The sequence below is a fragment of the Cervus elaphus genome, chromosome 19 (assembly GCF_910594005.1).
Source record: "Cervus elaphus chromosome 19, mCerEla1.1, whole genome shotgun sequence".
Classification (NCBI taxonomy): Eukaryota; Metazoa; Chordata; class Mammalia; order Artiodactyla; family Cervidae; genus Cervus; species Cervus elaphus.
The window spans coordinates 59,420,109-59,445,872 of record NC_057833.1 but is presented as its reverse complement, the minus strand read 5'-3'; the positions used below and the strand labels follow the sequence as shown (position 1 = coordinate 59,445,872).

At 44.1% G+C, this 25,764-nt stretch overlaps 1 protein-coding gene across 2 annotated transcripts in view; it reads right to left on the bottom strand.

Annotated features, from left to right (window-relative positions):
- The window catches only part of DRD3 (dopamine receptor D3), a 52,474-nt gene that overhangs the window by 17,357 nt on the left and 9,353 nt on the right, over positions 1–25,764 (bottom strand). For both annotated transcript variants that reach the window (XM_043874045.1, XM_043874044.1), the window contains exons 2-3: positions 24,312–24,616; positions 12,973–13,085 (exon numbers count right to left, since the gene is read on the bottom strand). In XM_043874045.1, coding sequence (XP_043729980.1) covers positions 12,973–13,085; positions 24,312–24,581 — 383 coding nt within the window. In that variant the 5' untranslated portion in view covers positions 24,582–24,616. The remainder of the gene's footprint in view (positions 1–12,972; positions 13,086–24,311; positions 24,617–25,764) is intronic.

Here is a 25,764-nt window from a genome sequence, read left to right as displayed (position 1 = left end):
ATGGAACTGTGCCCGAAGAGGATGTTTATCCCTGCTTGTATCCTAACATTAATTCTAACCCTTCAGTGACAACTATTCCAAGTAGCAGAGATTTTGTAAATAGAGATGAGTAATATCTAATGAAGGCTTATTTTAAAATCAACTTTTCATGCTGTCTTAGTCTGTTCAGACTGCTCTATCAAAAATACCACTGGGTGACTTAAACAATAAATATTTATTTTTCACAGTTCAGGAGATTGGGAAGTCCAGGATTAATGTGCTGGTAGGTTTGGTATCTGGTGTTAAACCCACTGCTTGGCTGGTGGGTAGCCATCTTCTTGCTGTGTTCTCCCTTCCCTGGTGGCTCAGAGGTTAAAGCATCTGCCCACAATGCAGGAGACCTGGGTTTGATCCCTGGGTCGGGAAGATCCCCTGGAGAAGGAACTGGCAACCCACTCTGGTATTCTTGCCTGGAGGATCCCATGGACGGAGGAGCCTGGTGGGCTATAGTCCATGGGGTCTCAAAGAGTTGGACACGACTGAGCAACTTCACTTCTCATGGTCGGAAGGGTGAGGCAAGCTCTCTGGAGTCTCTTTTATAAGGGCAAATCCCATTAATGAGGGTGGATTCCTAATCACCACCAAAAGGTTCCACTTCCTAGTACCATCACAGTGGTGGTTAGGATTTTATTATATGAATTTGGGGGTGGGGGATGTAAACATTCAGTCTACAGCACATGCTTTTACATAGTCAAAGCAGTTTTTTATTCTTGTTAGATATTGTCTTTTCTGTGGTATCTCCACACACACATTTCCAGCTGCTTATTGGACTTACCTGCACAGTTGTTCCATGGTTGTCCCAAACTCAAACTATCTGAAATAGACCTTTCTGTTTCCCTACATTTCTTAATCTGGCTCCACTTCTTGCCTTTCTTCAAGATATCCATACCCAACACTCAGGCTTTTTGACATTTCTTTGGCCTTTCCTTATCATTTGCTCATCCATTCATTTAACCTTTCATTCATCCAGCATTTATTGGGTTCTTTACTATATACCAGGCCTTATTCTGGAAATACCAAGATGTGCAAATGGGACAACAGTCTCTGTCCTTATTGAGCTTGGAGGTAAGTGGAGTGGATGGATGAAAAAAATATTAATATAAAATGAAAACTATCATGAAAGAATTAAGCTGGGTGACATGTTTAAGGGTAGAGGAGGATGTAAAGAAGGGGCAAACTGACACAAGATGGGAGGAAATGAGTGGGGTGAGAGGGAGCCAGCCATGAGGGAAAGCGGGAGAAAAGCATTTTAGGCAGAAGGACAGCAGGTCCTGTAAATTTATGCATTCTAGTAACTTCCCCATTTATCCATGCACTTCTACCACCTTCCTCTGTGATGGCCACAGCCTCCTGGCTGGTTTTCTGTGCTAGGCTCCAAAATAGATTTCATTATGTCCTCCCCACCCCATGGCCCCTCAGCTGACAACTGTCTAAGATAGGCAGAATTCTAAGATGGCGTCCAAGGTTCATGCACTGTAGAACTAGCAGAACTCCTGTGACTAGACTACAAGTCAACAGATTGAGTTAACCAAAAGGGAGATGATTCTGGGTGGCTGGGCCTAATTGGGTGAGCCCTTAAAAGGAACTCAGTACTTCCTGAGTAAGAGAGAGTCAAAGCATGAGAAATTATCCTCCTGGCCTTGAAGAGGCAACCTGCCGTGTTTGGGAAAAATCATTTGGCAGGGGACAGCACAAGGCCTACAGGAGCTGAGACCAGCCCCTGGTTGACAACCACTAAGAAAGTGGGAGCCTCTGTCATAGTTGCCAGCAACTGGATTCTACTGATACCTGAATACATTTGAAAGATGAAAACACAAGTCAGCCTATACCCATTTTCAGCCTCGTGAGATCCTGAGCAGAGAACCTACACTGTGCACAGACTTTTAACCCATGAGATAAAAAATGGATATAGTTTAAGTCACTACATTTGTGATAATTTGTTGCATAGCAACAGAAAACAAATACTTGTCTTGCCAATTGACCTCCTATGGGTCCTTGACACTTACTTATAACTCCAGGCATGTTAGCCATGTAACCCATGTTAGTGATTGGTAATCTTCAATAGTCTTTTTTCAATCCATTATCCCTTTTCCTTCCCCAGGTAGCTCATATTTTCTCTCCTTTAATCTCAGATCAGCTCTCAGTAACCATCCCAGTCCTTCCATCTTATGAAGACCTCTAACTCTAAATGTATAGCACTCCTCTGCCAATCAATCACATTGCTCTTCTGCATGCAGTGTCTTGCCTCACTAGTGAACTTACCTCATGGCTAGAGAGAGATAGACTCCATATGATTTAAGCTACTTAATGGCTCAACTCATCTTATAGCCTTGGTATTCCATATATGTCCTTGCACAAAGCAAATAGTAAGAAGCTGTAGACTGATTGCCTCATGGATCCTGTAGGTATCCTACCCCAAAAGAGGACAATTCTAATTCTATCCCAGCTCAAGGGATCTAATATATATAGCTGAGTCTACAAATGCTGAACATTTATTTATTTACTATTGAAGTATAGTTGATTTACAATGATGTGTTAATTTCAGGTGTATAGTAAAGTGACATTTATATATATATATATATATTTGTGTGTTTGTGTGTGTGTGTGTGTATGGGCTTCCCAGGAGGCGCTAGTGGTAAAGAACCCACCTGCCAATGAAGGAGACTTAAGAGATGCATATTTGATCACTGGGTTGGGAAGATTCCCTGGAGGAGGGCATGGCAACCCACTCCAGTATATTTGCCTGGAGAATTCCATGGACAGAGGAGCCTGGTGGGCTATGGTCCATAGGGTCGCAAAGAGTTGGACACCACTGAAGCAACTTAGCATGCATATATATACACATGCACACTTTTTCAGATTCTTTTCCCATATAGGTTATTACAAAACATTGAGCATAGGTCCCTTGCTACATAGTAGGTCCTTGTTGTTTATCTATTTTATATATAGTAGTGTATTTGGGAGTATTTGGGAGTATTTGCTACTCCCAAATTCCTAACTGATCCATCCCACCCACCTTTCCCCACTGGTAATCTTGTTTGTATTTTATGTCTGTGAGTCTGTTTCTGTTTTGTAAATAAGTCCATTTGTACCATTTTTTAGATTCCACATATAAGTGATATCATATGATATTTGTTTTTCTCTGTCTGACTTAGTATAATAATCTCTAGGTCCATCTATGTTGCTGTAAATAACATTGTTTCATTCATTTTTATGGCTGAGTAGTATTCCACTATGTATATGTACCACAGCTTCTTTATCCATTCATCTGTTGATGGACATTTATCTTGGCTATTGTAAATAGCACATAGGCTCAAATTTTCATTGTCCTCTCGGTATTCAGGGAACCTGGAGGCCAGATGCAGAGCAGGAACCCCCTTAGCTCCTCTTGTGCACCTCAAGGCTTGGGGCTGAGGAAGGACAGACCCTGAGCGGGAGGGGGTGGGGCAGGGTTCCCCAATGCTCCAGCCACCTGACTCATCTACCTCTTGTGTATCTGGCCTTAAGAGTTCATGTGTTAACATTTGTGTCCCCAAATAGCCTTCCAAGTCAGGTCCGAGGGTGAAGATGGATGAAGACTTGATAGAACTTGGTGTTAGCACCCTGGCATGTGACAGAGGTGGTTCTTTCTCAGGAGGGAAAAACAGAGCCCTTATTTAGTAAGGTCAAATTTAGATCCCACCACCAACCCCAAGGACGGCCCATGATGGCCCAGTTTCCTTCTCCTGATGCACATACACTATAAATTCTCCCTTGAATTCCTAACTTGGAGATGAAGGAGCAGGCAAATAATGCGTGGCACTCCTCCAGGCTCTCACTCTGCTCAGGACTTCAGACTCTGCTGGGGCTTCAAGTCAAATACATCTACCGGGGCCTGACCCTGAGCAGTGATCCCTTGAGGCACCTCGGAGGAGAGGCTGAGCTTTGAGTCCTGTAGCTGCCCTGGCCGAACACCTGCTGAGGGTCGGGAAGAAAAGGTAAGATGCACTTCCTGCCCTTCAGACCTGCAGCTGGACCCAGGCCTTCATTTACATAATTACCTTTGATGTAGAAGAACCTGACCATCCCATTCATTCAGTGATATGCTGCTAAATGCCTAAAAACTGGCTCTGCAGGTGAAAAAGAGCCTTAATTTATACCATTTGCCAATTTATATGGTACAAATACTCCCACCATTGTCCATTTCAAGTTACACCAATGGGTTAGTAACTGCCTCAAAAAGCTCCTAAAGTTTTGCCATCAGCTCTCACTGGCCATTATGAGCTGACTCCAAGTCCACCACTGATAGTTGCTCATTTTCCTAAATAGGCTTTAACGTTCAGCAACTTCTTGGAGGTTCTAATTTATTCAATGAATCAGTAAGCGTAGGGAGCACTACCACTGAGTGATTACATGATGAAAACAACTTCCCATAGCTAGTGGTGGCAGAAGCCAGGTCTCTTCTGGCTGCCCCGCTGCTTCTCCAGGGCATTGCAAATCTCTGAGGCCTTGTGGGGACTTCACAGGGGGTGCAGTGGTAAAGAATCTGCCTGCCAAGCAGGAGATGAGAGTTCAATCCCTGTGTCAGAAAGATCCCCTGGAGAAGGAAATGGCAATCCACTCCAGTATTCTTGCCTGGAAATCCCATGGACAGTGGAGCCTAGCTAGCAGCCTCAGTCCACGGGGTTTCAAAAAGTTGGGCACGTCTTAGTGACTGAGCACGCATGCACGAGGCCTTGTGGGCTTCTTCAGGAAACATGGTATTGAAGGGTGTTTTGTACTTTGAGAGCAACCAGCTGCCTGGAACTGAGGTTCCCCAAGTAGCTTGATTCTATTAATTTTCTGCGGGTCCTGTTAAAATGCATATTTCAAGGCCACACCCTTGGATATTTGTTTTACTCCAGAAGTGCGTATTTTTAACAAGCAAGTGTATCTTTTGATTAGACAAGCTGGAGAAAGTCTGCATTGGGGAATATTTCTGTGTCAAAAACTCCTGTGAACTTGGGTTAGAAGTGAGAGATGAGACTACATCTTGCCACTGTTACATTAATATTTTTTCTTAATTTTAAAACATGATTAAATTTTTAGAATAAGTGACAACCCCCACCCCTCACCCCAATTTGCTTCCAGGGCTTTTCCTCCAGGAAGCTTGCCACAATGGGCTGAGACCTAGAGGCTGTTCCGGCATTGGCCACCGGAGGGCGCCAGAATGCAGCAAGAGCTCCTCCCGCGCGGCGGGGTGAGAAGTTCACGGCTCACCTGGGGGCTCTCCAGGCACCGTGGGGAGGTGGGGCGGGAAAGCTCGGGAGACCCCCCTGGTTCCTGCAGCCCTGCAGGGACCCCGAATTCCCACTCAAGCAGACTGCTTAGCCTCTGCTCTGGCCCCGAATCGATGGCAGATGACCGGCCTCAGGCCAAGGCAGGGCTGGGCGTGGGCCCGATGCCCTCCCCCGCGCGTCCAGGTCCTCAGCCAAGCTCCAGTGCGCTGCGTGCGTGGTCCCGATGGCAGCGCGCTTGGCCAGGCCCCCTCCCTTTGAGCTCTTAGCTTTCTGGGTCCTTGCTGTAGTGGCGGGAAAAACTGGCGGTGAGCTCAGTCGTAAGTCAATGGGCGTTGGAAAACAGGCTGATTAGCGTCTGAATCCCACTTGGCCTGCCGCTGAACTGTGGGGCCGTGGACCAGAGATATGACTTCGTTGAGACCCAATTTCCTCATCCGCACAGTGGGGATAATGTTTCCGCCCGATAGGGCTGTTTTGGGTATTGAATGAGATGATATCTGTGAAGTTTTTTTAGCACAATGCCCAGTACCTATTAAGCATTCAAAAAACAGTATTATTATTGTTGTCATTATTATTGTGCTAGCCCAGGGGATCTGTAACTGTTCATACCAATCAGTTTTGGGGAGGGGGGTGTCTGCACCTTATTCCTGATTATCAGGGAACATTAAGTTTATTTACTTCTGAAACAAGTATACAGCACTTTCTCCGAGTCAAGCAACAATTTGAAGTGCTCTACAAACATTAACTCATTTGTTCTTCATGACAACCATTCTGCTATATCCCCACTAAATGGAAGGGCACTGAGGCCCAGGAAGGTTAATTGACTTATTCAAGGTCTATGAACACTGCTATGAACTGGTAAAAAAAAAAAGTGAAAGTGTTAGTTGCTCAGTCATGTCGGACTCTTTGTGACCAGAACCCACCAGGCTCCTCTGTCCATGGGATTCTTCTGACAAGAATATTGGATTGGGCTGCCATGCCCTCCAGAGGATCTTCCCAACCAAGGGATCACACCCTGGTCTCCTACACTGTAGGCAGGGAAGCCTATGGAGTGGTAGAGCCAGGATTTCGAGCCAGGCAGCATGACTCAGAGTGTGGCTAAGCCTCTGAGAATGGCACTGAGCTGGAGGAGAAAGAGGATGCCTGGGTCTGTCCTCCTTCACCTACCAGCTGTGAGATCTGGGCAAGCTTACCTGCACAGTCTAACCGTAAGACTCTTCACTTGCGGAATGCAGGTAATACACCTGCCTTGCTGGGGTGTTGTGAGGGTCAGCATAATGACAGGCTCTCGGTGCCTGGCTCATAATACATGCGAAAGAAACAGTAGCCATTGGGTTGCCCAAAAAGTTCATGTGATTTTTCCTTAAGATGGTATGGAAAAATCTGAATGCACTTTTTGGCCAACGCAGTATTTCTACTGCTATTGCTTTTAGATTCACTCATGTTAGGACCAGCAGAGCGGTAGCCAGGACATTGAAGACAAAGGAGATGTGCCTGATTTACTCCCAGGAAATGGCACCTAGAAAGTTGGGTGCCAGCCTGGCCAGAGGCCCCTCCCTCTGAGCCCCATCCTCACCTCCAACAATGAAGGGGCCACTTGTTGGCACAGACAGAGGGGTGGTGTGGGAATCGGGAGATTCAGGTTCTAGGCTCAGACCTAAGAGGCTGTGGGACCCCGGTGAGCATTTAGTTTAACTCATTCCTGCACCAACAAGTTAAACTCTTACTGTCCCTCTGACTTCCAATTCTGTGACTGTGGTTCGTGGGGTTGCCACTTTACTGAAGGTCTCGGGTCCTCACGGAAATTTGACCTCGGCCTGGAGCCCTATCGGCCGGTGGGAGGTGTGTGTGTGGGAACTGAGGAGGGTGCGTCCTGAGAACGCTACAGCAGGGGAGGCAGGAGGCTGGGACGGGAGGGAGGGCCTGAGTCTGACTCCCCGCCTGGGTTTAATGAGCCCCCGAGCTCTGTGAGCGCTGCTTTTCACCACCTTTTATTTGGTCAGACAGGGGGCTCAATAAATCTTTAGTTCTGTGGACTCCCCTCGTGGAATTGTTGAAGGAGAAAGCTTTTTGCAAATGACTGGAAAGCCCGTTGCAAATATAAAGTGCTTATTTAGATGCAAACTAAAAAATCCAAGGTGCCTGTGACTCATCCGGTACCTATTGTGCTTGCTGCAAAGACTCGGAGGCTTGCCTGTGTGATGGGTGCCATTTGAGAGCCACTTAAAGAACTCCCTGGTGAATGAATTTGGTTGCATTATTCCCGGGATCGTTGCGGAGGACCCGTATTCTCACCGCTCGCTCAGATCTTGTCCTCCTCATTTGACACTTTCTCAGCCCTCTCCCCGAGTTAGCTCTGACCCAGGGTGCGGCGGGAGGGGTTGGCCCACTGGGAGGCAAGGAGCCAAGGGAGGGGGGATCTGGGGGTGGTGTTCACTCACTCTGCTTTTTAGAAAAGAAAAGGCAGCATTAATGCCAGCATCCAGAGCTATGCCTGAGAATCTAATGACAATAGTATTACTTGCTTTCAAAAACCCTTTTATCATTTCCTTTTCTTTTCTATCTCCTACTACCCTGTTATTACAGATCAGGGCTTCATGACCAAAAAATGCTGAATCCATTTGGTCAGGTTTGTCAGATGGGTGACTAGCATTGTGTGAAGACCAAAGGTCTGCATGAATGATTGCATTTTTAATGAATTGACTGGCTATTTGGCATCCCATGAACAGAATTTAATGCTGTGTACTGCAAACTGCTGTGAAGGATAATAGAGAGAGCTTTTCCAAGGCCTATTTTCAGTCCTAGAAGAGGGAGGAGGCTACATTTTAAGGTTGGTGAGGGTTGGTTCCTTTAGACCTACAAGCCAAGAGGGGAGCATCCTTGTCCATTGGGGTCTAAGATGGGAACTTGTCCCTCAGGTTGCAGGTTGGTGAGTGCCGCGCATTCTGGGAATTCTTCCTGTATGAGACAGAAGCCAATTCAAAGTTTGCTCTTGTTGGTTGTGTCTTAAGTGGTGCAAGTAGAAGTGTGCGTTAAGCATGGCAGCTGCCAGCAAAATGGTGCTTTTGTGCAAGTTACAAAAAGATACCCTCTCCTGGCTGGTGAGTTGTAAAAAAGTACCCTCTCTTGGTCTACTCAAGCTTTGGGAATGAAGCCCTGGCTGAATTCAGTTCCTACGCTCCAGCCACAACCTCACCTGCCAGCCCCATGCATGAGAGTGTGTGTGGGTGGAGTGTATAGTTCAGCTGCTCAGTCGTGTCTGACTATTTGTGACCCCATGGACTGCAGCACGCCAGGCCTCCCTATCCATCACCACCTCCCGGAGTTTACTCAAACTCATGTCCATGGAGTCGGTGATGCCATCCAACCATCTCATCCTCTGTCGTCCCCTTCTCCTCCTGCCCTCAATCTTTCACAGAATCAGGGTCTTTTCAAAGGAGTCAGTTCTTCATATCAGGTGGCCAGAGTATTGGAGTTTCAGCTTCATCATCAGTCCTTCCAGTGAATATTCAGGACTGATTTCCTTTAGGATGGACTGGTTGGATCTCCTTGCAATCCAAGGGACTTTCAAGAGTCTTCTCCAACATCACAGTTCAAAAGTATCAATTCTTTGGTGCTCAGCTTACTTTATAGTCCAACTGTCACATCCATACAATAACTACTGGAAAAACCATAGCTTTGACCAGACAGACTTTTGTTGGCAAAGTAATGTCTCCGCTTTTTAATATGCTGTTCAGGTTGGTCATAGCTTTTCTTCCAAGGAGCAAGCGTCTTTTGATTTCATGGCTACAGTCACCATCTGCAGTGATTTTGGAGCCCAAGAAAATAAAGTCTTGCACTGTTTCCATTGTTTCCCCATCTATTTGCCATGAAGTGATGGGACCAGATGCCATGATTTTAGTTTTCTGAATTTTGATTTCTAAGCCAACTTTTTCATTCTCTTCTTTCACTTTCAGCAAGAGGCTCTTTAGTTCTTCTTCACTTTCTGCCATAAGGGTGGTGTCATCTGCATATCTGAGGTTATTGATATTTCTCTTGGCTATCTTGATTCCAGCTTGTGCTTCATATAGTTCAGCATTTCTCATGATGTAATCTGCATATAAGTTAAATAAGCAGGATGACAAGATACAGCCTTGACATACTCCTTTCCTGATTTGGAACCAGTCTGTTGTTCCATGTCCAGTTCTATCTGTTGCTTCTTGACCTGCATACAGATTTCTCAAGAGGCAGGTCAGGTGGTCTGGTATTCCCATCTCTTTCAGAATTTTCCATAGTTTGTTGTGATCCACACAGTCAAAGGCTTTGGTGTAGTCAATAAAGCAGAAATAGATGTTTTTCTGGAACTTTCTTGCTTTTTCAATGATCCAATAGATGTTGGCAATTTGATCTCTGGTTCTTCTGCCTTTTCTAAATCCAGCTTGAACATCTGGAAGTTCACGGTTCATGTACTGTTGAAGCCTGGCTTGGAGAATTTTGAGCATTACTTTACTAGCATGTGAGATGAGTGCAATTGTGCAGTAGTTTGAGCATTCTTTGGCATTGCCTTTCTTTGGGATTGGGATGAAAACTGACTTTTTCCCGTCAGTCACTGCTGAATTTTCCAAATTTGCTGGGATATTGAGTGCAGCACTTTCACAGCATCATCTTTTAGGATTTGAAATAGCTCAACTGGAATTCCATCATCTCCGCTAGCTTTGTTCATAGTGATGCTTCCTAAGGCCCACTTGACTTCGCATTCCAGGAGTGTTTAGGCACACCCTCAAAGATGGGAGAGGGTAGGGTTGGAACTAGAAGGCTGGGAGGGGGCTGGCCCAAAGCCTGTCCTAGGAGCTCTCTTTATGCAGCTCTTCCCTCACTCCTCCAAGGCTGATCTGATTCTATTCTCATGTCCCCTCTGAAGGTGCATATTTGTGGTGTACACGTTGGCCATCTTCAGGCAGGGCTCCCTGAATCCAGTTTAATATTCTTTGTTCAAGGCTCTGAAATAGGTACAGCAGGGACATTCACGGCTGATGAGGGGCTAGGATGGTCTAATTGTTGGGTGGTGGAGGTAGTGATGTAGCAAACCAAACATAGTCCATTATTTCTATAAATCATATATTTCTGAAAACATGTACTAAATGTCCAGAAATCATACAAAAGGCGTAGATGCTATGGGAGGAATTCTTTTTTCAGAGAGCTAAAAATATTATAAAATCCCTAACAATCCCTTTACTTTTTAACAGCTTTATCAAGATATAATTCACATACCACACAATTCATCTAAGTATAAAATTAATGTGGGTTTTTTGGTATGTTTACAGAGTTATACAACTGTTCCCCTTTATTTTTTTTTTTAATACATTCTTTAATGGTATTAATTTTAGCCTTATGGACACATTCTTTGATTTTCCTTCTCAGCATAGCTAGTCAAGTAATAAATGTCAAATGATAGCCAATCAAATGATAAAAGTCAAGATCATTGAGTTAGCTGGTTGGTTTGCAGTATCCCCAGAGGGTTGGGTTTTCATGTCCAGTCACTGGTTACACACATGCGGGGAAGTTTAGGGCAGAACTCTGGGTCATGTGAATGTCACACCTGGGGCCGTGAGGAGGGCCTGCGTCAGGATTCCTGCAAAGGGAGCCTGGCGATGCCACAACATGTTTACAGAGGAAGCACCATGGGAGGTCAGGGGTGACTGAATTAAGCTGTAGACAGTTTGGAAGGGCCTCACAGCAAAGGGGACCGGTGTGATCAGCCTTGGAGCATAAGAGAGCCAGAGGGCAACCTGGAAAGAGATGAGATTGCAAAGGTGGAGCGAGGCCATATTGTGGAAAACTTTGAATCTTAGACTGTGATGGTAACTTCAATTTTTATTCCTCAGGCCAAGGAGACTGAAGGGTTTTGAGTAGGGCAGTGGACATTCGGGCTCCAATTCTGGGGGAATAATTCTGAGAGTGGTTGAAGGGCCAATTAGGAAGCTGTGGCAGAAGTTCAGGCGGGAGGTCATAGGAGCCTAAAAGAAGCAGGTGAGGTAAGAAAGGAAAGACGGGACATATTTAGAAAACATTTCAGAGATAAGAGTCTATAAGCACTGATTGTTTAGCTACCTCAGTGTGTCTAAACAAGGAGAAGAGGAAGAGAAAGGGGCTGAACAAAATCCAAGATTCCAGAAGAATGATGTTGCCAGTAAGAGATCAAGTCAAGATGGTTTGGTGCTGTGATGGTTTGGTTTTTAACATTTTACCTCATAGGAGCCAGTGGTATATCCAGATAGTAATGTGGTCTGGATATCAGATTAGAGGTGAGGTTGGAGATTTGAGGAGGCTTAGCACAAAGCCTGTGATTATTATCTTGGGAATCAGATAGACACGAATTCAAATCCTGGCACTGCTTCATATTAGCTGTGTGGCTTGGGAAAACATCTTCATTATTCCAAGAAGCTGGAAATGAAGCTAATAATATTACCTAAGGGTTATTGTATCACCGCCACAATGGACATGAGTTTTAGTAAGCTCCGGGAGTTGGTGATGGATAGGGAAGCCTGGCATGCTGAAGTCCAGGGGGTCGCAAAGAGTTGAACAAGACTGAGCGACTGAACTGACTGACTGAAGGGTTGTGAAAAGGAAATGGATTAAGGTTTTAACATGCCTTAGCACCATGTGGTAAATTCTCAGTAGATGGCAGATTTTATTTGGGGTCACCTGTTGAAGCTATGGAGTGGATGGATAGAATTCTGGTAGGTAGGTAGGTAGGTAGGTAGGTAGGTAGATAGAGTGTAGGAAGAAAAGAGGTGGATGAGGAGTAGGAGAAGGGGAGATGGAGGCTCTTGACCAGCCACAGAGGCCACAGGCTGGAAAGTGACCTCCTTTTCCCAGGGTGCTCCCTGGGTCTGGAGATGTCCATGGGAGCCATGACAAATGTGACTCAGGATGGAGGAAGGGAGAGAGGAGAAGAAACATAAAGAGAAGGGAAGAGAGGAGCAGAGCACCCCAGAGCTGGGGCAGGACATGCTTAGGGCTAGAAAGTGATGCTATTCTGATGGAATATACACAGGTTCAAGTCAAAATCATAGAAGTCCGCTCCAGTGACCAAAAAACAATTCTAAAAAACATCATTCTTGTTTTTCTTAAACTCGATGAGGGAAATAAATATTTAACAAACAGGTCATGACCACATTTTCTGCAGTTACCTTTCTCCCTCATCCACTCATCTCTCCGTCCTCAGAAATACTCCCAAACTTTTCTCTCTGCTCTCTGTCTTTTGCCCCTGGCCCCTTTGTCTCTCTCCCTTTACCAAAACCAAACACAATAGCAGCAGGAACATTTTCTCCTAATCTCACCTCCCTGTCTCTCTGCTTTCTCCCTACAAAAAAAATTAAGATTCATAAAAGCCTCAAGGATGGTGGAAAAGCAAAACCAGAATCCTCCTTAGGGATCTGGGGGAAAGGAAAACTTCCAGATTAGTTATTTCTCTCCTATCACAGGAGTTTCATCTCACCTACAAACCATCGTTTAAAAGAAAAAGAGAGAAAAGAAAATGTCCCAGTGTTAAACTGCACTTCACAATGACCCCAGTGCCCTAGATGCTGAGCCTGTGCCTTGAACACATCAAGGGCAGCTTCCCAAGGTGGGGTCCCTTACCATCTGACCTAGTCACCTCTCTCCCAAGCCTGGAAGGAAAGCCCAGCCTTACCTGTCGATGCTGATGGCACAGAGGTTCAGGATGCTGGCTGTGCACATCATGACATCCAGAGTGACGAAAACATCGCAGCAAACTCGGCTGAAATTCCAGACCCCACCTGTCACCTGGGCATCAGAGACAAGGATGTTAGTGTTTCCTCCCAGCAAAGGGACAGCAACCCAGTTGCCTTCCCTGGGCTGTCTGTCCTGCACAGATGGAGACACACCCTCCCTGTGGGTACTGCCTCATCACCAAGGGCAGGCAGATCTCAAGCGAATGTCAGAGTGCCCAAGATTGCTTGCCTGAGAAAGAATATATTGGTGGAATGTCAGTATTGAAATGAATCTTCTGAATCAAATATTCCAGCGTTTCTCAAAGTGCAGTCCACAGTGGGGTGTTCATTAAAGATGTAGATTTCTGAACCCTTTCCTGGACCAACTGAGTCACAGTGTCTGGACCCATGAATCATCTTTTTAAAATGAACCCCCCCCCCCAAAACACCAAGATTTGTGAATCACTGATCTGTTTCAACTAAAGAGTCTCTTGATGAAAGTGAAAGAGGGGAGTGAAAAAGCTGGCTTAAAACTCAACATTCCAAAAACAAAGATCACGGCAACTGGTCCCATCACTTCATGGCAAAAAGATGGGGAAACAATGGAAACAGTGCAAGACTTTATTTTCTTGCAATCACTGCAGATGGTGATTGCAGCCATGAAATCAAAAGACGCTTGCTCCTTGGAAGAAAAGCTATGACCAACCTGAACAGCATATTAAAAAGCAGAGACATTACTTTGCCAACAAAGGTCTGTCTAATCAAGGCTATGGTTTTTCCAGTAGTTATTGTATGAATGTGAGAGTTGGACTATAAAGAAAGCTGAGCACCAAAGAATTGATGCTTTTGAACTCTGATGTTGTATAAGACTCTTAAGAGTCCCTTGGACTGGAAGGAGATCCAACCAGGCAATCCTAAAGGAAATCAGTCCTGAGTATTCATTGGAAGGACTGTTGCTGAAGCTGAAACTCCAATACTTTGGCCATATGATGTGAAGAACTGACTCATTGGAAAAGACCCTGATGCTGGGAACGATTGAAGGTAGGAGGAGAAGGGGACAACAGAGGTTGAGATGGTTGGATGGCATCACCGACTTGATGGACATGAGTTTGAGTAAACTCTGGGAGTTGGTGATGGACAGGGAGGCCTGGTGTACTGCAGTCCATGGGGTCACAAAGAGTCGGATACAACTGAGCAACTGAACTGAACTGATCTGGTTCAAACTCAGGAGTCAGCTAAAGCTCATCGTGATTAAGTGATGTGTCCATAGATGCACAGCTCATGGTAAAAGAGCTTGGGTGACTGCCAAATGTGTGCAGTGTGCCAAGACTACCTCTTTGAAGCCCTCCACCCAGTGGAGAGCTCACCCTTTTCAGGAAATAAACTGAGAACACATTTTTCATAAACCTTCCCTCCACAATGAAAGTCTGTCTGGCTTCTAATTTTAAAGCTTGGAAGCTTTAACAGCATCTGTAAGAGCCTATGTAAAATCAGTCTGTGCCAGTGCGCCCGCCTTCATCACCGTGGTCCTGTTCACCAAGACATGGAGGAAAAGGTGTGTCCAGGGCATTGGAAAGGGGCCCAGATCCTCTTCACTACTCACAGAATCAGAGAAGATGGTTCTGACCTCATGCATATACACACGTGTTCCGAGCTCCATAACTCTTCCAAGTAACATATATAAATAAGTCAGTAATTTAGATGATTTCTGTTATATTCTAGCACCTTTCTATTTTATTAATTTTTTTTTTTTTTACATAACCTAATTGAGCCAGAGAGATATGTCAGGGAGACTGTCACTTTCATGCACAAATGCCATTCTTGGGGCTGGAGGCTTTTTGCTTTTGCCAGCTTCCAGCCCCTGGGGCTGCCACTCTTGGGCACCATGGGTCTCAAGGGGAAACCTGTGAAGCTGGCCCCCTAGGCTTAGCTGGGTGTTCATGATAGCTCTGCTGGCAGGCCAAATGGCTATTTAAGAGAAAGGGGAGTGAAACATAGATTCAGTAGCCTCTGAAGTAGCTTCTCAAGGAAAAAACTGCAAACAATAGTACATGAAAATGCTGTTGTTCCTCTAATTCTTCTCATCCAAAAGTCTTGTTATATCACCAGACCACTTCACTGGATATCCTTGTTTTATGGCGTTAATGCACCCATTAAAAAAGAGTTCCTGAAAGGGTCTCTCTCTTTCCCCTCCACTAATAACTTTTCCCCATAGAATTATTTCCTTTTCAGCATTTGATCTTTTCCCTATATTTGGTTATCTCCAGGCTATAGTATGAGAAACTCTGACCAAAAGTATTTTAAGAGCAACAATGAAAAGTTCAAACTAGTGATAAAGTCATCATTTTTGTTCATTTAGTTGTGGATTTACTTTCTCTTAGTCCAGTCATTTGGTGCTATGTAAATAAAAGCCTAATAATGAATATATAGGAATTCTGAAAATGAAAAAATTTTTAAAGGGACATGTGTTTAAGGCAGCCAGGAGAATAGAAGAGAGTTTTGCTCAGTCCACAGGACAGTTCTATGCTGTAAAAGCTTCTTGCAAAAGGTGAAATTTGTATGTAGTAGTGTGTTAGTCACTCGGTTGTGTCTGACTCTTTGTGACTCTGTGGATTGTAGCCTGCCAGGCTCCTCTGTCCATGGCATTCTCCAGGCAAGAATTCCGGAGTGGGTTGCCATACCCTCTTCCAGGGGATCTTCCCAATTCGGGGGTCAAACCTGCAGGCAGAATTTGCATTGCAGGCAGATTCTTTACTGTCTGAGCCACCAGGGAAATTTGTATGCTACATCTCTTTTAACATCTCTTTGTATGCTAATGTCTTTATGTAACTTAAATTGGGGAAAACCATTTTTTTTTTTTTTTTGGTGAAATTATGAGTGCCTGTTTGTTTATGTGTGTTGGGGGACTGTGTAAGTGAGAGAGGATCATTAGAACAGTAGCCAACCCCAGGCTTACTGGATGTCCTGTTTATTCATTTGTTTATTCATTCATTCATCCATAACACAAGTACCTGCAAAACTCCTATTAGTTCATTGGAGGAGGGTATATTATGTGTTTTTTCAAAAAAGTTCTTCAGGCCCCATCCTTGTAGAGAACTGAAGAAGCAAGGCATTCTAAATAAAATAGAGATCATCATGAGATCCTAATATCATTAATAAAAGTTAACATTTATTGAGAACTCAGTCTATGTGGGTCACCAATCCACATGACCCATTGCAGAAATTTCTGTAACTTTGAAACTTGATCCCTGAGTTGTTTTTTGTTTTGTTTTTTTTTTAAGCTGTATGTGCTCTCAAAGCTTTTTGAGGACAAATTATACACTTATTTGATAGGAGATTAAATGACTGCTACTTAATCAATCTGATAGGAGCAAGGAGTTTTTCTTGTTTGCTGCTGCATCCCTCTCCTAGAAGAATCCCAGCCTGCAAATATATTCTGACAGGATGAAGGGTCTCTGACATAATCTGTGTTAATACTAACAATTACATACATGGCCTCTGTGGCTGGTTATTGTCCTGTGAGAGAGGACTGTTGTTATCTTCATTGATGAGAAAGAGACTAATGTTTGAAGAGGTGCAGCACCTTGGCCCAGGAAGGCATGGCTTGTTACACATCGCTCTATGGGGGTGTCAGGTGAGGAGGGGGCAGCTGTTGGAAAGTGTTGGAAGTGGGTGGACACAAGGAGGAAGAGAAAATCACATGCTCATCAGGGAATTTTGTGGGACGGACCACATCACCCCCCTTCCAGGGAATGGGAGACCTTCTGATTGCTTGCATCCCAGGGTTGCAGAAAAACAGTGCAAAACAGTGGGGGCCCGCTGACTTTGGAGCTAGCGAAAGTACATACCTGGCCAGTCCCTGGTCTCTTGAGCTCCTCAGGGCCAAAGCCCTCAAGCTGTCCTCTGGCTTCCAGGCCCCCACTGTGCTATCCCATTCTGGCTCTCCTCTCCTCCTGTCTCCAACTCTGCCAGCAAAATACTCACTCTCCCCTTGATCTCAGCTCATTGTCAAGAGGGAAACAACCTGATTAGCTATTTAAGTAATTCCCACTAAGGTGCCATCACTTGGCCTTCTCTGGAGCTTGCTCGTCAAGATGTGTCTCTAATTGGTGGTATGTATAATGAAACTACCTTTATTTTTTAAAAACGAGTCCTCCACACCAAGTAAATAATAGAGAACAATCAGTAACAGCCAAGAACATGCTACGTAACTCTCACAGCAACCCAATGAGGTAAATATTCTTTCCAATTTATCGATAAAGAAATGGGAGTCTGAGAGGGGTTGAATAATTTGCCGAAGGACACATAGCTAGTAAAAGTAGCTGGAATCTCAAACCTTAATGTTAACCGTTACTCTGTGTTGCCTCTCAGAGGTCAGCACCTTGACACGCTGCTTCTGAGACGTATACAATTAGCTCCATTCTCATATCACAGGAGGGGGAAGACTTGGCCTTGGTCCATCCATCCACCCACGCGTCCGGTGTTTATTGAGGGCCCATTATGGGGCTGACGCTTTGCTGAGATGGGTGTACTGAAATGAATTAAACTTGTGAGATATTAAACTGTATTGTGAGGCCAGAATATAGTGTGTGTGCGGGGTGGGGGGTGGCGGGGGGTGGCGGGGGAGCGGGAAGTCATGTGTGAATCGGAAGGGGTGAACTGAAGGCCCAGGAGAGGCACACTTAGAAAATATCTATGATAAGTGCTGACAGTGAGATGAGTACAGTGTTGGGAGAAAATGGAAGGTAAAGTGATTTTTGAAATTAAAGCAGGAGAAAAGCAGAAAAAAGAAATCTGATTGATTTAAGGCTTTTTGAGATATGATCCTACCTTTCCCCTAAATTTTAATGAATAACTCACTTCAGAATTAAACAGCAGCCAGGTGGTGTTACTCTCACTTGCTAATGAATCTAACTGACTCCCTTTGGCAATACAGAAGGCGGGGGAGCAGGAGAGTGTCTTCAGGTACTGAAGTTGGCTATTGATTTTCAACAGGCACAGCCTACGGCAGCATTTCCCAAATTTACTGGTAAGGCAGCATTTTCCAAATCACCTGAGGCTCTTGTTAAAATGATTTTTAGGCCCCATTCAGGATAATAAATACCTCCAGTGATTCATGCTGCCTGGGAGGTTTGGGAAATACTGGTCCACAGGATGATGTGGGAGGGCGGGGCATGACTTTATCTTCCGAAATGGTAATCCCTAAAGATTATATGTGTATATATGTCCCTAAAGAATATATGTATAGTATACGATTATATTTGTGTGTATAACAAAATCACTTTGCTATACGGCAAAAATTAATACAACATTATAAATCAACTATATTTTAATAAAACAAAAAATATTAAAAGAAAAAGAAATGATTGTCCTAGTGCTCCTGAAGCATCCTTTATCCCTTGGGTGCCTTTGACCTTATAGTTCTTTGTCAGAAGAGTGTTTTAAATGCATAAAATAAAATACAATGAATCACAAAGGAAACCAATTATATCAAACTGTAGTTACAAATTTAAAAAAAATATATGTGGTTCTTTAATAATGCATTAAATGACAAGACCTAGGTGCAGGCCCCAAATTCCTATAGTTTCAAAGTACTGGTGAGTATAAATGCTATTTTGGTGTCTGTAAAAACTGTAATGCGATTTGAAAATATAAACATCTGTGATTTCTACTGGTGACACAAAGGATTTCTTCTGCTGTGGGTTGATGCTGACATTCATAATTGAAGGAAATGCTTAATTTTGGTTTAGTGAAAATAAAGAAGTAATTTTATTTATATCCAAGTTGATGGACTCCCCAGGTTAAGAATTTCTGCTCTAAGGGGTGGAATTTTAGTTGTTTTGGGGAGACATCCAAGGGGTAGATATGGAATTACTTCTCTGATTAGCCTCTTTACTCCATTTTTGCTTGCCACAGTCCAGTTTAGTACATCTAGGGTAGATCCATCAGTCTGTATTTTGAACAAGCAGCTCCCTGTAATAAAGGTTTAGCTCAACCCTGAGGCCCATTCCCACAGAGAATCCTGGCCACTAGGATATTGCCAGAAATTTCTTGAGTTGGATGACCCTTTAGAAATGACAGCAGAGGGACTTCCCTGGTGATCCAGTGGCTAAGACTCCTCATTCCCAATGCAGGGGACCGGAGTTTGATCCTTGGTGGCGGAACTAGATCCCACATGCCACAGCTAAGACCTAGCACAGCCAAATAAATAAATATACATTAAAAGAAAAAAAGAGATGACAGTAGAAACACTCTCCAAGCCCCTCCAGCTATCATAGTCTGTGACTTCCATAAAAATCCAGAGTTTGGTGAAGAGACTTCTGGTGTTTTTGTTTCCAGAGGGGAGCTCTTAAATTGCTGTCATTTGGGGTTTTTGGACAGTGGTGAAATTCTCCTTTAAAACATCTTTACTTTTGATAATCAGGATCATTACAAGTTCCAAAGGCACCTCTCTCCCCCAAAACAGCATTCTTTTCTGTCACCATTTTCTGACCTGGACCATGCTCTCTGTGGTGAGTGCCCCTGCCTGAACCCACTTGGCACTTTTTTGCTTGTTTATATTACCTAACCCTCGAATCTTTCCTTCAGTCCACACTGGGACCCAAATACTCTGCGGTTAGTATTCTCAATGTTCCCCTGGCTGCTTACGCTGCCTTTCTGCCTTGATACAAGTGCATTAAACATCACAAAAGGTGCTTAACTGAGTGGAACAAGATGGGATGTTTGTGCTTAGAGAAGGAGCTCTAAACAGACTGCAGCTTCTAAAGCAGGAAATTAAAAATTTGAGAGGGAATCTGAGATAGAACTATTTGGTATAGCCCAGAAAAGAGTTTTCACAAAAATGCTGCAACTGAACTAAAGAGATGGCCAGGGCCCTCTGGAATATAATGAGGTCACCTGCGTGGTTTTTGTCCTCAACTTCTCTGCCAGGCCTGAGGACAGAGAAATCTGAAGAAGGGTAGTGACTGGCCTCTTCTAGTTCCTTTTAATATACTGATCAAGCCCAGCCTTCTTGTGTGCCTTCATGATGAAAATGGTACCCATGAAAGCCACCGTGGTGCTTTCTTGCTGACAGTGTTCCTTCTTTCCAATTGTCCTTGGATTCCACTGGGAATCCCTGAGATTCCTGAGCAGTTGATGTGTTCTATGGAAGGTACACATAACCTGTGCCAAACTGATTATTCTCTTCGGTGATTAATTCAGAGAAAATTGTGTGCAATAAACCAATCCAATCCAAGTACATCTGGATACTTCTAATAGAAATTCTGGGATATAGATTTTCTCTCTTGCTGTGAATGGCATGGTGTGCAATGTAAGGTCTATAGCTTACCCTTTGCCAAAGGATAAGGCCAGGATATGGAAGAAGACAGAGCTGAGAGACTTGTAGAGAGATGGAACTGGCACCCTGTTCAAACTGTGCCTGCAGTCCGCCCTACCACAAGACTCTTATTAAAGTTCTTAGGAGAGCCAATGCATTGAAAGACAAACAATGTTCATTGTTTAAGTCAACTGGAGTTAAAGTTTCTTTTACTTACAAATAAAAGTGTATTAACTAAGATATTTATAGATCATACTTTAGTTATCAGAGCACTTTTTCAGTTGATGACAGTTGAGCCTAAATCAACCCTTTGAGTTAGGGAAAGCGTAGTTGTCATTTTCATTTTATTCATGTAACTCCATGCCTTCTGACTCCCAATTCTGAGTCATTCTCATAGCATGACTGTATCAAAATAACATTCATCCCAGTGAATTCCAGCAGAAGCACTAAGTTATATGACATTTTATTGCCTATCTCTCCCCCACATCTTGTTTTAATAAAACCCACATTTTCACTTTTTCCTTTCTATCCTCCCTTGTGACTAAAATTTGCCTTATGTTCTGGTTCTGGCCAATTAGACTTAAATGAAGTCCCTTAGAGAGATCTTCAAGCTACTCCAGGAAAGGATTTTTTTTCCTTTCCCTGCTGTCCCTACCCATCCTATTTTTTAATATGGCCATGATGCTGAAGGCAATAGTAGCCCTCTTGTGAGCAGCATGAGGAAGTGAGTCAGTTTACCAAGGATGGTGAACAGAAAGAATGGGAGAGTCTGGTCCTTGATGACACCTGAAGCAGCTGACCCAATACCCACACAACCCTTTCCTCCAGAATTCTGGTTGTGTAAGAAAAGTTAACTCCTATTTGTTTAAGCCACAGTGAGTCAAATTTTCCGATATTTACAGCCAAAACATTTGTAACTCAAACAAACTGGTGTCTGGCATGATGAGCCAATTTTCCTTTGAAGGAGGAGTTCTGGCCAATGTGAGCCAATATTCCCTTCAAACAGTATTGATGCATTCAAATCAAAGTACAGGAAGCTGGGAATTTGACAGTTAATTTTGCACTCTCATGGTGTCTTCTCACATTCATCCTGTCCCCCTGGGAACCTTCAGGCCCACAGTAGTCTCTATGGTCAACACTGTATCCTTTCCTCTTCTTTCCTGTTTGGTATGATCTTGTAATTACTAGACCAGCTACCCAAACTGTACTGTCATTAAGACAAGTTAGTGGGAGTAACAGTTTGTTCTTCCCTGAGACACATGATTTATATATTCATGATTCCTTTAGGAGCTCAAAGTGCTCTTATTTCTCTTTAACCACCCAGTCTGCTTCTGAGTCCACAGGAAGCTGGCATTTAAGACTAAGGAAAATATACAGACTGGGGTGGGGTAGGGAGACCTGATCCTCTGGAATAGAATCTTCTGTTATCTTAATTGGTTATCTGCTAATGATAGTTACTTAATGACATATTCTGTCTTTTGTTGAGATAGGCTCTTAGTTGACTGTTGGAGAAAGTGATGCAGAGATACTCAGTTGCATTTACTAGAGCCTTGAAGCAAATGGGTAGGACCAAAAAGAGGTCACAAAGCCTATTTCCCAGTGGAGAGATGTCTTTGCTCCTCCAAATATTTTTTGTTTGATTTCAGACTTATGTGACCGTCCTCTTGACCACTGAATGCCTGCTTGTTGTAAATAACCTGTTGGACAGAGGGTGTATTGGTTTTGATGAGGGGAAACAAGAGCTTCTCTAGTGGAGAAAACCCACAGATATTACCTGCAGGGAGTCCATTAAGACCTTTGGAGAGAAATCTTGCTGGCCTTCTGCAGACTCAGGTGCTCCTCTTTGCTCAGCAGTAGAGCAGGGGCACCATCCATATTGGCAGTTGGGGCCAGAAGGGGATGCAGTGGGTGTCTAGTGTGGGAAAGTCACACTGTCCATCTCCTATACCAGTATCTACAGAGATTCTCCAACCATGATCCATCCAGAGTCCTGGAAACAATCACAGATTGACAGCTAAAGAGGCCCTAAGTGCACAGACACCAAAAGCCTAGTTTTATTTCAGATGCAATTAAGATGCTTATCAGAGGGAAGGTTCTCTTCCTGCATTTTCTTCTGACATTCATCCTTCTGAAAGACTGAAGAAATCCTGATAGTGTATAGGGATAGACAGAAACACTTTTGAGGGGGGTGTGGGGATATTCTGAAGTGTTGACTAATCCATCCACACTGGGTTATGGCCGCTAAAGTCTTCCTCTCTCTTGAACAGAAATATATGCTTCTAACTCCTTTTCAGGATCATTATTAAAAAGTAAAAGTAAATAGTTCATTGTAACAATAGATGTAGCTGCAGATGGTATAAGCAGAAATGGTCTATCTAACGCATACCATGCAGAGCAGATTCATTTAACCATTCATACATCAGATATTTATTTAGCACATATTATGTGTCAAGTACTATGTTTGGACTATGGGGAAAAAAGGACAAAGACATGGCTTCAGACTTCAAGAATGTTTCTAATTAGGTTAGGACGGCATGGCAACCCACTCCAGTATTCTTGCCTGGGGAATCCCCATGGACAAAGGAGCCCGGTTGCTACAGACCATGGGGTCACAAAGAATTGGACACGACTGAGTGACTAAGCACAGCAATTGGATTGGTGGAAAAGTCAAAATAATTACAGGACCCTTTACCATCAGGAACATCCTAATGGAAAAATACATGCATACTTTTTACTCTGAGTATTCCCTTAGCCTTGAAATCTATCCCAGTCAGCCTAGTTGCTTTTATTCTTGAATTCCTTTTTCTGTCTTCTTGATTTTGTTCCTTTGTCTCTCCCCGTTGAGATCATAAGTCTAATTTTAGTTCCCAGTCATTCTTTAATATGGTTACTCGGGTAAGCAGTCTGTGTTCGAGGTTTTTGCTCTCCTGTGATATGTCATACTTAATTAACTGTCATCTTCACTATTAATATTAACTGAGATATTAATTTGATGAATTTTAATTTCTCTTAATCATGGCATCATTTTGAGCCTTCATTGGATACCTCTTTAGAATGACACACAGTGCAGAGGAGACATATTAATAGTGTATTAAGGTATTTAAAAAAAACTCTTTAGTAATTGCATGTTTTCCTGGTAGGAATATCTGTTTCTTGAACAGGTGTGGGAACCCTGATTTCCTTGTTAGCAAATGGTTGTTTTGTCTTGATCACCTCCTGACTCTGTTTTGCACTTTCCAATGAAAATACTTTCAAATTTAAGAAATGTTTCTCTCTGGAAGAATTCCCCAGGGTCTGCTGCATTATCTAACTGGTGAGGGCTCTGTACTATTAATGGAGGCATCGAAAATAAAAATTTGTTTTTTTCCTGTGGAAGCAGAATGTGGAGAGCTGGTACCCAGGAGGAAAGTGCCGAGTCCAAGGGCAACTGAGCCATCAGAAGTCTGATCCATTGGCAGACTGTTCTTTCTCTTTCTTTTTCTCATTTTCTCTGCTCTGTTTCTCTTACCTTCCCATCCCCCTTCCCTGTTTCCTTCATTCAGCAAAAAAGATTTCATTAAAAAAGAATTACTCTGCCACACATCCTCACCCCTATGTATTAATGTATTGGAACACTGATGAGGATGGCCATTGGACTGCCTCCCCCAACCCTCCAAGTCTTTGCAGCGTGACTGACATGGAGAGTAAACCTGGCTCATTTCTTAGGATGAATCCCATTACTCAAGTCCGGTCACCTAGATGCTGGAGGCTCAGGGAAGAATCATTCCCAGCTCCCTGTTTCTGACATGGGCAAGTAATGCTGAATAAATGCTGCTCTCAGGACCTTCAGTTCCCTCGTGAAAGCGAGAGTAACAGGAACTCTCCTTCCTTCCCCAGACCCTGGATCATGGCAGGGAGCATTCTGAGCCCAGGCACCAGATGGTCAGGGAAGACAAAGACAAGCAGAGTCACATGGGCAGCTTGCACTTGTGACCTACTCACCTCCAGGTACACCACCCAGGGCATTACCAGGGTGGCCACCAGCAGGTCCGCTACAGCCAGGCTCACCACCAGATAGTTGGTGGTGGTCTGCAGGGCGCGTTCCTTCAGCACAGCTACACACACCAGACCATTGCCGAAGACGATGGCCAGGATGAGTGCGCAGTAGGAGAGGGCATAGTAGGCGTGTGGGCGGGCCCGGCCGGCCCCTGTGGAGTTCTCTGCTGCACAGGTCGCATTGATGTGGCTCCCCAGCTGGTTGAGAGGTGCCATCGCCTGGAGGGAGCGGGGTAACCCCCACACGTTTCCTGGGAGGAGATAAACAATGTTTGTCAAGTTAGACTCTTTGGAGTTTTACTTGCTTGGGTACATTTTTCAATTTACTTCTTCAACAGATATTTTATTGAGCACTTTTTATATGCCAGACACTATTCCAAGCCCTGGATATACAGCACTGAGAAAAGGGATAAAAATTCCAGCCTTTGTGAAGCCTCCATTCCAGAGGAGAAGACAGTAGTAAGATAAATAAAACACGTAGTATGTTTGATGAAGGTCTTCACAGGTGGCTAAGTGGTGGCTCTTGCCAATACGGGGGATGCAGTTTCCATCTCTGAGTGGGGAAGATCCCCTGGAGAAGGAAATGGCAGCCCACTCCAGTATTCTTGCCTGGAGAATTCCACAGACAGAGGAGCCTGGTAGGCTATAGTTCATGGGGTCACAAAAGAGTCGGACACAACTTAGAGACTAAAAAAAAGACAACAATGTGTTCGATGATGATATGTATTTTGAAGAACAATAAATTAGGGAAGGAGGTGAGGACAGGGTGAGGATTGTGTGTGTGTGCAATTCTCTGCTAGTGTGGGGAAGTCACAGTGTCCATCTTTTATACCAATATCTAGATGGACATTGTGACTTTGCCACACTAGACACCCAATAGGGGGTCTGAGTGCAGTTTTTAACTGACTAATCAGGAAGTCCTCAGGGAGATGGTGACAACCGAGTCATGACTTGGAGGACCTTAGGAAGCCGACTGCACGGAGCCAAGCAGGAGGAACAGCAGGTACAGAAGGCAGTGGCTGGTGGATGGAAGGGGCTGCAGGGAGACCAGTGTGCCTGGAGCCAGGTGAGGCAGGGGCAGAGTGGAAGGGTGTGAGGTTGAGCATGCAGGGCCCTTGAAAGAATCTCACTTGGACTTGGAGTGAGCTGGTTAGCCGCTGCAGGATTACAACTCCAGCTCTACTACTTCCTAACTCTGGGGACTTGAGCCCGTCACTTCACCTTGCTGAGCTTCATTTTCCTCCTCTGTAAAATGGGGAAATAATGGAACTCGTCCAAATAGGGATTTTGTGAAGATTAAATGAGTTATAATATATGTAAGACATTGACAGCCATGCCCAACACCTAGAAAGTGATGTGTTAGCTCTTTTCCTCTGGTTGGTCCTTTTCTCTTGGCTTC